This window comes from Rana temporaria, chromosome 1 (assembly GCF_905171775.1).
Source record: "Rana temporaria chromosome 1, aRanTem1.1, whole genome shotgun sequence".
NCBI classification, from domain to species: domain Eukaryota; kingdom Metazoa; phylum Chordata; class Amphibia; order Anura; family Ranidae; genus Rana; species Rana temporaria.
The window spans coordinates 345,824,159-345,836,882 of NC_053489.1; the positions used below are offsets into that span (position 1 = coordinate 345,824,159).

General features: G+C 40.6%; 1 protein-coding gene across 2 annotated transcripts in view; it reads right to left on the reverse strand.

Moving 5' to 3' along the window:
- Positions 1-4,572: 4,572 nt before the first annotated feature.
- Positions 4,573-12,724, reverse strand: part of DGKQ (diacylglycerol kinase theta) — a 224,149-nt gene continuing 215,997 nt past the window's right edge. The window contains exons 20-23 of one of the 2 annotated variants that reach the window (XM_040361947.1): positions 11,065-11,211; positions 10,249-10,360; positions 9,608-9,760; positions 4,573-6,880 (exon numbers count right to left, since the gene is read on the reverse strand). In XM_040361947.1, the coding sequence (XP_040217881.1) occupies positions 6,782-6,880; positions 9,608-9,760; positions 10,249-10,360; positions 11,065-11,211 (511 nt within the window). In that variant the 3' untranslated portion in view covers positions 4,573-6,781. Of the gene's footprint in view, positions 6,881-9,607; positions 9,761-10,248; positions 10,361-11,064; positions 11,212-11,243; positions 11,389-12,724 lie in introns of those variants that run through there. The other variant, XM_040361938.1, reaches the window with a different exon arrangement.

The following is a 12,724-nucleotide window of genomic DNA, read 5'->3' on the forward strand; positions in this document are numbered from 1 at the left end:
CAGGGACACAGTATAAGGAATGGCTGCTGGCATCAGAGGTTCTAAAAGGTGTTTTGCTTCATTGCTAAGCAAAGCTTTATAGGTTGGCTTAGTTACAGGCAGTGTTTCACACCTTTAACGCAAATTTTTTTTTTTGCAGGTTACATGGAAAAATAAACATTCCATCTTCATAAAGGAACATTTTTTAAGGTTTACATTACAGCAGCTTTATAATTTTGGCTGAAATGACACATTGCCAAGCCAGGTTAGTTATACACTAAAGCTGTACTTTGCTCATGCCTGATGGACATGGTGGCACACCATCTGCATACACCCACATTTGCTTCATTACCCCCCTCCAGTCTATTCAGCTTCCAGGAAAGAAAATAAAGCACTGGGTGCTTCAGTTTCCAATGGAAACACACACAGGCCTTCTTCACTTCCATGGCTGAACAGAGCAACACGGAAAGGAAAAGAAGGCAAGAACAAACACAGTGTGCAGGGTCAACATTTAAAGTGGAACTAAACCTACCAATTTAACCTGCACCCCCTGAAAAAAAAAGCTGTTTAATAAATGTTACATTCTCCCTACTTGAACAGTGTATGCTACATTCAAGGCATGTCTCTGGTGATAATGGTCACAGTTGTTTGTGTGCATTTGTCAGCTCTCAACTGATCTTTCAAGACCTCATATGACAGGTGTCAACTGCTCACATGTTCAGCACACTGGTAACTGCAGGTCTAAATAGGAAGCTAAGATGACACCGTCCTCAATTGATATGAGGGTTTAGTTTCCCTTTAAACCAGTTGATTGGCCCTGAAATTTTTAATTATCTAAAATGTAAAAGTAACGGCTGTGAATGAAAATAGAAAAGACATTGTTTTAACAATTGATGACATTTTCATGTTGTTTTTCTTCAGATTAAAAAATATCCTAATATGAGATGTTGCTCGTCACTCTAAGACAGTGTTTCTCAACTCCAGTCCTCGGGGCGCACCAACAGGTCATGTTTTCAGGATTTCCCTCAGATCAAACTGCTGTGGTAATTACTAAGGCAGTGAAACTGATAAAATCACCTGTGCACAATAATGGAAAGCCTGAAAACAAGACCTGTTGGTGCGCCCCGAGGACTGGAGTTGAGAAACACTGCTCTAAGATGCCACACAATGCTCAGACTCCATGTTATAAAACACATCAGTACTATAAGAAAACACCAGTGTGACAGGAAAGCCTTGTTTTCTGCCAAGCACAACATGCCACTAAGTAGTTTGAGAAACATTTTCTGTACTCTTTTTTTTTTTTTTTCCGTAGGCTTAACATGACAGAATAGGACTGTGGCAAAGGAGCACCAATGTCAATTTATTGTACAGAGTTGCCTTGTGCAAGCATTATAGTCCACCTTTCAATTATCTTGCATGTATTATTGTTAATAATAACCTATCAAAAATAAACCGTATATTTAAACAGATATGGTCATTAAAACCATCACAGGAGGCAACAGATCAGTGTAGGAGAAATCAGGAAAAGAAGGCACCATGGAAGAACAGGACTAGCTAAAACCTTGAAATACGAATAAAGCTTTTCAACATGCCTTTTTATTTGAACTGTCAACCTCCCACTCCAAATATATTTCTCCCTAAAAATATTTTAAATCTTTAGGTCAGTAGCCTTTATTATTTATCCAGATAAATATATTTGCTTAATAAAAAGTAATATAAAAATGTTTAATGAAGAAAAATAAAATTCTGCTCAAGGCCTCTGCGCTAAACCAAAAAAAAAAATGTTTCCAGTAACCTTTTCTTTAATACACTATATTTCTTAATATAAAATATACAAATAACATTTGCCTTTATTTAATTTTACTTGTATATGTGCTTTGTTCATTTTGAAAACCTGTAATTGGAGAGATATGTAGGTTGCAGACCTCCTTCTGAGTTACCAAGAACAAGCATGGAACAATCAAAGTCATAAGTCTTGTTCTGCATGATTGTTCTGGATCAGTGAAGCCATTATCAGCATTGTAGCCAGGCAAATAGCACTGAATCAGCATGGCAGCCAGCAAATATCATTTTCAGGAGAGATGAGCAGTGGGAGCCTACATACATCTCTCAATACAGTTGCCCTTCAAGTCAAGTTAAATGCAGCAGACGTTGCATATTACTTTTCATTATAGCTTATTAATTACTAAAAATAGTTACTCCTGGTAGTGTTTGTGTTAAGATAAGATGAGATGAGATAAATATTCTACATAATAGTGATTGTGCACCCTAAAGGGTATTTAGAGTGGCCATACAGCCCAATTTGATCATAACCGGTGATAACAGAACTGGAATTGCCTAGGTAGTAATATGCACAAAAATACACATCATACTTGATGGCCATTAATCATTCCATATGCTCTAAAAAATAAAGAATGAAGCATTTGCCACGTGTGCATCATGTTGACCTGTTGTCGCGATTCTGCCCGCGATCCTAATTTGCTGCAAAACACGGGACGCGCTTGCGACCCCCATTACATTCAAATGGCATCCAAATCACGGCGAATCACTGAAAAAAACCGCGGGACACTGTCGTCCAAAAGAAGTTCAAGAACTTAATTTTGGTGACAGGCGTCCCACAGCTGCGATTCCGCCCACAATCCGGACGCCATGGTGTGAATGGAGCCTTAATGCGTTTAAGAAGAATTAGATGTCTCATTGCCAAACTAAATGTAAAATATTCAGCTTTTCAAGAACATGTAATTTTAATCATCATATTGAATATATTTGGATAGCCCGACTTCTTTTTAAAGCTAAAATGGAAGTATGGTACCTTTATACACAGCAATGTTCTTACCCAAATTACTTATTTCAAGTAAAAAAAAATTATATTTTATGACGCTATTTTAAGCTTAATTAATGGAAAGAATATCAATAATTTTACTACACAAAATAAATTACTGGCAGACACCCATCGGCATCCGATCCGTTTCGCTAAAAACAGATTGATGAGGATCAGATGACAGTCGGATAGAAACAGACAGCCATCTGACCACCCCATAGAGAAGAGCGGCTGTGTCCGTGTCTACTCTACCTGTCGTCCGCCTGCTCAGAGGGGATCAGCCGACAGATCCCCGGCTGAGCAGGCAAATCTGCTTGACTGATTCCACTCCATCTGAAAGGGGCCTTAAACTGTATCAGTCACATTCCGAGCTGGATTCAAGGAGATACAAAATACATTTTGAATGTAGCGCTCATTGTAACATTTATACTGCTATATAGCACGCATTTTACCTTATTGATAGTTTGGACAATATGAGGAAAAGACACTGTAGAATCTTGCTGCCTAAATATTACAGTTCATAGCTAAGCCTCCCTGAGTGCCGTATTTCCCATATTCCTTCTTCATTCTACCAGTGTCCCTCACCTTGACCAACACTGCCATTACTAGAAGAATCACATTGGGAAGTCCCAAAGCAGTCTGAGGGGTGGCAAACACAGCAAACTTGCCAATAGGCCAACAAACAACATGGTACAATTGGGGCTTCTTGCAGCTCGAAGAGCTGCCTATAAGACAACATGCCCAAAGCTTGCATCAGCTAACACTTAAACATCAATCTCCTAAAACTCTGTATAAATGGATGACCGATGGCAGCTTTGCAAATCTGGGAAAAAGATTGGGTTTAATACCACTTTAACCACTTAAGACCCGGACCAAAATGCAGCTAAAGGACCTTGCCCCTTTTTGCGATTCGGCACTGCGTCGCTTTAACAGACAATTGCGCGGTCGTGCGACGTGGTTCCCAAACAAAATTGGCGTCCTTTTTTCCCCACAAATAGAGCTTTCTTTTGGTGGTATTTGATCACCTCTGCGGTTTTTATTTTTTGCTCTATAAACAAAAATAGAGCGACAAGTTTGAAAAAAATGCAATATTTTTTACTTTTTGCTATAATAAATATCCCCAAAAAAGATATAAAAAAAATGTTTTCCTCAGTTCAGGCCGATACGTATTCTTCTACCTATTTTTGGTAAAAAAAAAAAAAAAAAAAATGGCAATACGCGTTTATCGGTTGGTTTGCGCAAAATGTAGATTTACAAAATAGGGGATAGTTTTATTGCATTTTTATAAAAAACATTTTTTACTACTAATGGCGGCGATCAGCGATTTTTTTCATGACTGCGACATTATGGCGGACACTTCGGACAATTTTGACACATTTTTGGGACCATTGTCATTTTCACAGCAAAAAATGCATTTAAAATGCAATGTTTATTGTGAAAATGACAATTGCAGTTTGGGAGTTAACCACTAGGGGGCGCTGATGGGGTTATGTGTGACCTCATGTGTGTTTACAACTGTAGGGGGGTGTGGCTTTAGGTGTGACCTCATCGATTGTGTCCCCCTATAAAAGGGATCACACGATCGATGACGCCGCCACAGTGAAGAACGGGGAAACCGTGTTTACACATGGCTCTCACCGTTCTTCAGCTCAGGGGACTGATCGCGGTACTCCAGCGGCGATTGGGTCCGTGAGTCCCGCGGTCACGGAGCTTCAGACCGGGTCGCGCTCGCCCGCGACCCCGCGGCTGGGCTTAAAGGACAACGTACATATACGTTGACGTGCCCAGCCGTGCCATTCTGCCGACGTATATCGGCGTGAAGGGGTCCTTAAGTGGTTAAGGAAAGTCTGGATGTACGGCACTTTGCTGCACCCTTGAAAAGCAGCATAGTAGATCACTTTTCAGTAGTATTTGACAGGTGGGGAGAAGGTGATAAGTTGCCTCCTTACCACTTGTTTTAATTCTGTAAAAAGCACACAATTGCACTGCAACCACACGCATTACACACAGTTGCAGGAGGATTGCGGTACGGCCACATTCACTTGAATCAGGACCGCCGCTAAACATAACAGACATTATAATTTTTGCAGTGGAAAATGTACACCCCCTGTCTGGCTGCACATACATCTCCTGCAGTTAAACTCACAAAACACAAGTGTAAATAGAGAAAAGGCCATACTGCTTGCTAGAATCTGGGAAGCTCATAAGAATATACGTTATGATAAATGCTTTCCAAATGAAATAAACACACACAAATTGATTCAACCATAGCACAGCGTTCTGCATTATAAAAAGTAAAGCCTACAATCATCCAAGTAATTACTGCATGGCCGTGATGCATAAGGGCTCTTTGTCACCAGTACACGTGGCTTAACTCTTGTTACCATGTACTGCCTCTTTTAAAGAATTAACTTGAATGACAAACTGCAGGTCAACACACAAGGCAGAAGGAGAACTTTTTTTCCCCAATGCACTACAAACACACAATACAACATTTTGAAAGCAATGGATTTTGATGCAGTAAAATGTATGGCAATGCTTCTGGTGAATAATAACCTATTAGAAAGTTATTTGTGTTACTGGTACTGGAATCTATGAAATATATTGCCTGTATGTAAAGGTCTCATTTCCAAAAGTATTATGATCTATATTAAGAGAGAAATATTTATACCAACTATTAAATGACATCCCACTATGCACCGTATGATATGTGTGTGCGTTTGTCTATATATATCTCTCTATATATTTTCACAAACACACACATACCTGCATACACTAGAACGCAGCTCAAAAAACAGAGCACTTTAGCTATTTACATGAGCGATGTAAATAACTGTCCCATAAGGTAGTTTAAGTAGGAAAGTATTTGGATATCAGTATGTATAGCAATTTGATGCAATACATATATACTAAACCAAATGTATTACTAGTACAACCACATTGTAAAAAAAGACACAGTCTTCTGATTTCGCTGAATTACATTCTAAAATCAATAAAAATGTAATTTGTCAAGCATAAACAATAGAAAGTTCACTTTTTTTTTTTTAACCAAATCCTACTAAAAAGCACTTACATACAAACATATTACATTAAAGCTAAATTGTGTTTTAAATGTCTAGGAGTTCCTTAAATGCAACAAATAATTTTAACATTGAGAAACCCTTATTCTCTACCACTGCCAAGTTCAATAAATACGGTTTAGTTGGAAACTATTTCCTTGTTTTAGAACAATAAATATATAACATCCTATGGTCAGTAGATATAAAATACTTACAGTACTAATTGCCATACATTCCATCACAGTATGGAAAACTATGCTCCTAATGTCTTCTTTGTAGCTTACTACAAGAAGAATAAAGCTAGACAAATGCTCACAGGGAATTACGGTTTTCCTAAACACTTTGGAGGTCAGATATGTATTGATAATACCTCTTCTTAGAAAATAGACTGTCTAAAAATAGTGTTTGTACAGTACAGAATGCAGCATGGGATGAGATTTTTTCCAGTGAGGCTCTTGATGTAGGTTTTAGATACAATGTATTAGGTGCCTTTTTTAAATTCTGCCTTTAAACATCAAGCATTTCAGTACTAGGAACAGCAAAAATAAGTGGTAGTTACCCCGTACAACATCTAGGCATAACCAAGTTCTATAAATGGTCCCACCATGGACATTAAAAGGGCAACCACAGTGCACCACAGCAGCTGGTTTGTGTCATGCACAAGCAACTGTCACCTTTACAGGCAGAAATAAGTCTACAGATACAAGGCGACAACCCTGATTATTTTCAGATGGTTAATGGAAGCTGTAAGGACGAAGATTCCGCAGATGACTGCATATTACATAGACAATATTAGGGATACTGTAGAAGAGGAGTTTCCATCCGGCTAGCCTCCTGCAGTGGAACACAAGACTAGAATCTAGTTCCAACATGCCTCATGTCAGATGTCATGATTTTCTGGAAGGTTCCATTAGAGATCTCCCTAACTTCCATTGTTGTTCTGTGTAACAGAATCTCCTTTTGTTTCTTTGGAACTTGAAGATTTCTTTTGCTTTTGTTTTGATTTCTTTAGCATGTGAACCTGAAAACATCAAAAAAGGACATTTTAATTTGTAATAGAAGTAAAAAAGAAAATTACAAAGCAACTTATCAATTTCACAACGACATAAACGTACTTTTTATATGACGGTACAAACACTAAGATGTATAAACATCTGACAATCACATCAGAAAAGCACAAGGATGGGCTATATAGCACTTGTGTTATTTGTACATATTTATGCGTATCTGCAAGTATTCGCTCGTATGAATACATGCACGTAAAAATTCTTCTAGCTTTATTTTAATCAAGGTGGTGTGGCGTACGCACGTATTTGTATACACACGTAAAAATACTGACTGGCAACACAGATATATGTGGATTTGTTCTTACTGATCTACAGTGGGGAAAATAAGTATTTGAACACCCTGCTATTTTGCAAGTTCTCCCACTTGGAAATCATGGAGGGGTCTGAAATTGTCATCGTAGGTGCATGTCCACTGTGAGAGACATAATCAAAAAAAAATTCCAGAAATCACAATTTATGATTTTTTAACTATTTGTATGATACAGCTGCAAATAAGTATTTGAACACCTGTCTATCAGCTAGAATTCTGACCCTCAAAGACCTGTCAGGCCTCGTACACACGACAGAGTTTCTCGGCAGAATTCACCGAGAAACTCGGTCAAAACCCGGATTCTGCCGAGAAACTCTGTCGTCTGTACAGTTTTGGCTCGATGGAGCCGCCGAGGAACTCGACGAGAAAATAGAGAACATGTTCTCTATTTTCTCGTTGTTCTCGTTGTTCTATGGGAGAAGGCGGCCCGCCGAGCTCCTCGGCGGCTTCATCCCAAAACTTGACGAGGAACTCGACGTGCCAAGCACGTCGAGTTCCTCTGTCGTGTGTACGGGGCCTTAGTCTGCCTTTAAAATGTCCACCTCCACTCCATTTATTATCCTAAATTAGATGCACCTGTTTGAGGTCATTAGCTGCATAAAGACACCTGTCCACCCCATACAATCAGTAAGAATCCAACTACTAACATGGCCAAGACCAAAGAGCTGTCCAAAGACACTAGAGACAAAATTGTACACCTCCACAAGGCTGGAAAGGGCTACGGGGAAATTGCCAAGCAGCTTGGTGAAAAAAGGTCCACTGTTGGAGCAATCATTAGAAAATGGAAGAAGCTAAACATGACTGTCAATCTCCCTCGGACTGGGGCTCCATGCAAAATCTCACCTCGTGGGGTCTCAATGATCCTAAGAAAGGTGAGAAATCAGCCCAGGACTACACGGGAGGAGCTAGTCAATGACCTGAAAAGAGCTGGGACCACCGTTTCCAAGGTTACTGTTGGTAATACACTAAGACGTCATGGTTTGAAATCATGCATGGCACGGAAAGGTTCCCCTGCTTAAACCAGCACATGTCAAGGCCCGTCTTAAGTTTGCCAATGACCATTTGGATGATCCAGAGGAGTCATGGGAGAAAGTCATGTGGTCAGATGAGACCAAAATAGAACTTTTTGGTCATAATTCCACTAACCGTGTTTGGAGGAAGAAGAATGATGAGTACCATCCCAAGAACACCATCCCTACTGTGAAGCATGGGGGTGGTAGCATCATGCTTTGGGGGTGTTTTTCTGCACATGGGACAGGGCGACTGCACTGTATTAAGGAGAGGATGACCGGGGCCATGTATTGCGAGATTTTGGGCAACAACCTCCTTCCCTCAGTTAGAGCTATGAAGATGGGTCGAGGCTGGGTCTTCCAACATGACAATGACCCGAAGCACACAGCCAGGATAACCAAGGAGTGGCTCTGTAAGAAGCATATCAAGGTTCTGGCGTGGCCTAGCCAGTCTCCAGACCTAAACCCAATAGAGAATCTTTGGAGGAAGCTCAAACTCCGTGTTTCTCAGCGACAGCCCAGAAACCTGACTGATCTAGAGAAGATCTGTGTGGAGGAGTGGGCCAAAATCCCTCCTCCAGTGTGTGCAAACCTGGTGAAAAACTACAAGAAACGTTTGACCTCTGTAATTGCAAACAAAGGCTACTGTACCAAATATTAACATTGTTTATCTCAGGTGTTCAAATACTTATTTGCAGCTGTATCATACAAATAAATAGTTAAAAAAATCATACATTGTGATTTCTGGATTTTTTTTTTGATTATGTCTCTCACAGTGGACATGCACCTACGATAACAATTTCAGACCCCTCCATGATTTCCAAGTGGGAGAACTTGCAAAATAGCAGGGTGTTCAAATACTTATTTTCATCACTGTATACGCAGGGCATGTTTATACGCCTGTGCGTACAGGCATGTTGAAAACAATGGTCTGCAATTACATTAAAAAAAAAAATGTCTCCCTCTCCCCATACACCCCCTCCCCTCTCCCCCCATACCCTTTCCCTTTTTTTCTTCCTTCTCTTCTACCCTTTATTTTCTTTATTTCCCTTGATTACCACTTGTTGGTCTATTGTTAAAAACCCAACTTCATCAGGGTGAAGACCCTAATATCATGGCGACTCCACGTATATATGATTTACCCAATATGTTTTTTTTTCTTCTTTTTTTTCGCAGATTATGTGTTTCCCGTTTCCAATTATGGTGACTGTAATTGTCTATTGACTTAAGGGGAGCTGGACTAAATATCTGATTACTGAAAATTTTTTATAAAATCTGTATGTCTAAAAATGCTCTGTTTCTGCGTGGAAGAGGCCTTGTGTATTCAAATACAGTGACGTATTAGGCAGCTGCTTCTCTACCTTTGGTCCTGCAGCAGAAATGATTATCTGGCCGGGGGGCTGGATCCAAGGTTCCCCATCAACTTGGACTGGAATAGGCTTCAGAAGTGTTACACGGAAGTATGATCCTTGTGCAATTCGAATACCGGATCGAAGTCCTCCCTGAACTTGGCCCTAGAAATACAAGACAGTTATTTTATAATATACCAGAGATGAACATGCTGTAAATAACGGTCAAAGAAAGTGTCTGGTATTTCAGTTTGGTCGAATGCTGGAGCTCTAAATCATCTACTAACTTCTTGGATCTTTCAGAACTAGGGTAAAAAAAAATAAAAAATTCAGGTTCATCATGGATCTTACAAAAGGCACAGCAAAACTCCCAATTAATAACAGAAACTCCAACTAACAGGACTGAAAACAGTGCTGCAATCACTGAAATACAAAACGTGGCTGTCATGCACAATGCACCTCACAGCAACACCAGAAAGCTATATTTATTTTGCTCATGTTATATTATCCAGAGAAAACACTGCACATACCGAATCACAAAGATATGAAAAGAAAAAACGAAATTTGAAATAAGTTGTTTAACTTAAATAGTATAAAAACACATGGTAAGCTATACATATGTAAACCATTTCAGTTCATGGAATTTTACTTACCATGTGGACTACACCGGTTACACCAACAACTTCAAGCAATCCATCATCGATTCTTGGCTTTCCATATCGATTATCATTATCAGAGCCCCAAAGATCAGCTCCTGAGCCCCAGCTGATTAAAAAAGAAGTGAAAAATTAGTCCTTTATTATGTATAACACTTTCTGACTGTTAAAAACTCATTTTCAAAAAGTCATGTAAATGCCTTTAGCACCTAAATAACACTAAAATAGCCATAGTTTTAAAGTGAAAAGTATTCGGGGAGATTTACTAAAACTGAAGCACACAGAATCTGGTGCAGATGTGCATAGTAACCAATCAGCTTCTAACTGTTTTACCAGACAGGAAGTGTAGGAAAATATTTTAAAAAAAAATATTTCTTGTCATGAATTCTAAAGTTGTCATTCCAAACAAACTACCTGAATCTGTCCTTGAATAAAAAAATAAATAAAATAAAAAAAGTCCTTCATGAAAAATCCACCGTTGTATTGCCCCCTCCCCCCTCAAGGGTTAATTGCTTGTTATGTCTGTCTAGGGCAGTGATGGCATACCTTGGCACCCCAGATGTTTTGGAACTACATTTCCCATGATGCTCATGCACTCTGCAGTTTAGTGAAGCATTGTGGAAAATGTAGTTCCAAAATCTGGGGTGCCAAGCTTTGCCATCACTGGTCTAGGGCATTGGTCTTCAAACTGTGGCCCATTGATTTCAGTTATCCAGCCCTTGGGGCACTATTCCTCACAATGATAAGAGAGACTATTCCTCCTACTGACACCAACAATGAAGCACATGATGAATAAAGGTGAATTTCATTTACCTGGGAATATTTAGGAAGATGAGGCCTTCTATATTTGGCAGCTCCACCTCTTGTTGATCCACTTGAAGTTTCAGGTCTTTATGTAAATTTCGATTGTGACTTAGCTTTTGTAAACCAGCTTTAACATAGACACCTTTATTATGGAACCTTAAAACAGAAAACCTTGATTTATTACCAATCCAATAAACTTGTTATTAATATAATGTGTCTGTACCTAGATAATATCCATTTTGAAAAGTTAAAAGTTTCAGGTCTTTATGTAAATTTCGATTGTGACTTAGCTTTTGTAAACCAGCTTTAACATAGACACCTTTATTATGGAACCTTAAAACAGAAAACCTTGATTTATTACCAATCCAATAAACTTGTTATTAATATAATGGGGGTTATCCTCAAAAGAGATACTCCGACTTAACTGCTGTTCAGTCTGTGTGTAACTTTGGAAACGATCCTCAAAAGGCTTTTTCCAAAGTTACACAGAAGATCCGGCATGTGTAATTGAATTACACTGCCTAATTTTAGGATGCAGTACCGCATCCGCCGCTGGGGGCATTTCGAGTCGAAATGCCGTTGCTAGTATGCAAATTAGCACTTAAGGCGATCCACAAAGCTTTCTAGCTTCCTTTTTGCGCCGTAAGTGTTATTTTGCAAGTGTAAAATTAGGGCTCGTTTTACAAAGTGTAAAGTTAGTAACACCTTGTAAAGGCCCATTCCAGCGACGGCATTTGGTATGCTTTCCCGAGGGAGAACTCCACGTCAATTTGTAAAAAACAAAACCGGCATGGGTTCCCCCCCAGGAGCATACCAGGCCCTTAGGTCTGTTATGGGTTGTAAGGAGACCCCCCCACGCCGAAAAATTGACGTAGGGGGTCCCCCTACAATCCATACCAGACCCGTATCCAAAGCACGCTACCCGGCCGGCCAGGAAGGGAGTGGGGACGAGCGAGCGCCCCCCCCCCTCCTGAGCCGTGCCAGGCCGCGTGCCCTCAACATGGGGGGGTTGGGTGCTCTGGGGCAGGGGGGCGCACTGCGGGCCCCCCCCACCCCAGAGCACCCTGTCCCCATGTTGATGAGGACAGGACCTCTTCCCGACAACCCTTGCCATTGGTTGTCGGGGTATGCGGGCGGAGGCTTATCGGAATCTGGGAGTCCCCTTTAATAAGGGGGCCCCCAGATACCGGCCCCCCACCCTAAGTGAATGGATATGGGGTACATCGTACCCCTATCCATTCACCTGGAGGCAAAAAGTAAAAGTTAATAAACACACAACACAAGGCTTTTTAAAATATTTTATTATTCTGCTCCGGATGCCCCCCCTGTCTTCGTTATTAGCTCAATTACCAGGGGGGGCTTCTTCTTCCGCTCTCCGGGGGTCTTCTCCGCTCTCCGGGGGGGGTTTCTTCTTCCGCTCTCCGGGGGGGGGGCTTCTCCGGACTCCGGGGGTCTTCTTCCATCTTCTCCCCTCTTCCGCTCTTGACTCGGCGAACCCCGGTTCTTCTGCAGCTCTCCGGTGCCTTCTTCTTCAGCGCTGGCTGCCTGCTATGTTTGTGTGTTAGCTCGATTTCAAACAGGCAGCCGGCGCGGTCTTCTGTGGCGTCATCTTCTCTTCTGGTCTTCTGTTCTTCCGATGTTGCCTCGTCGCCTGTTGTCGCTGTAATGA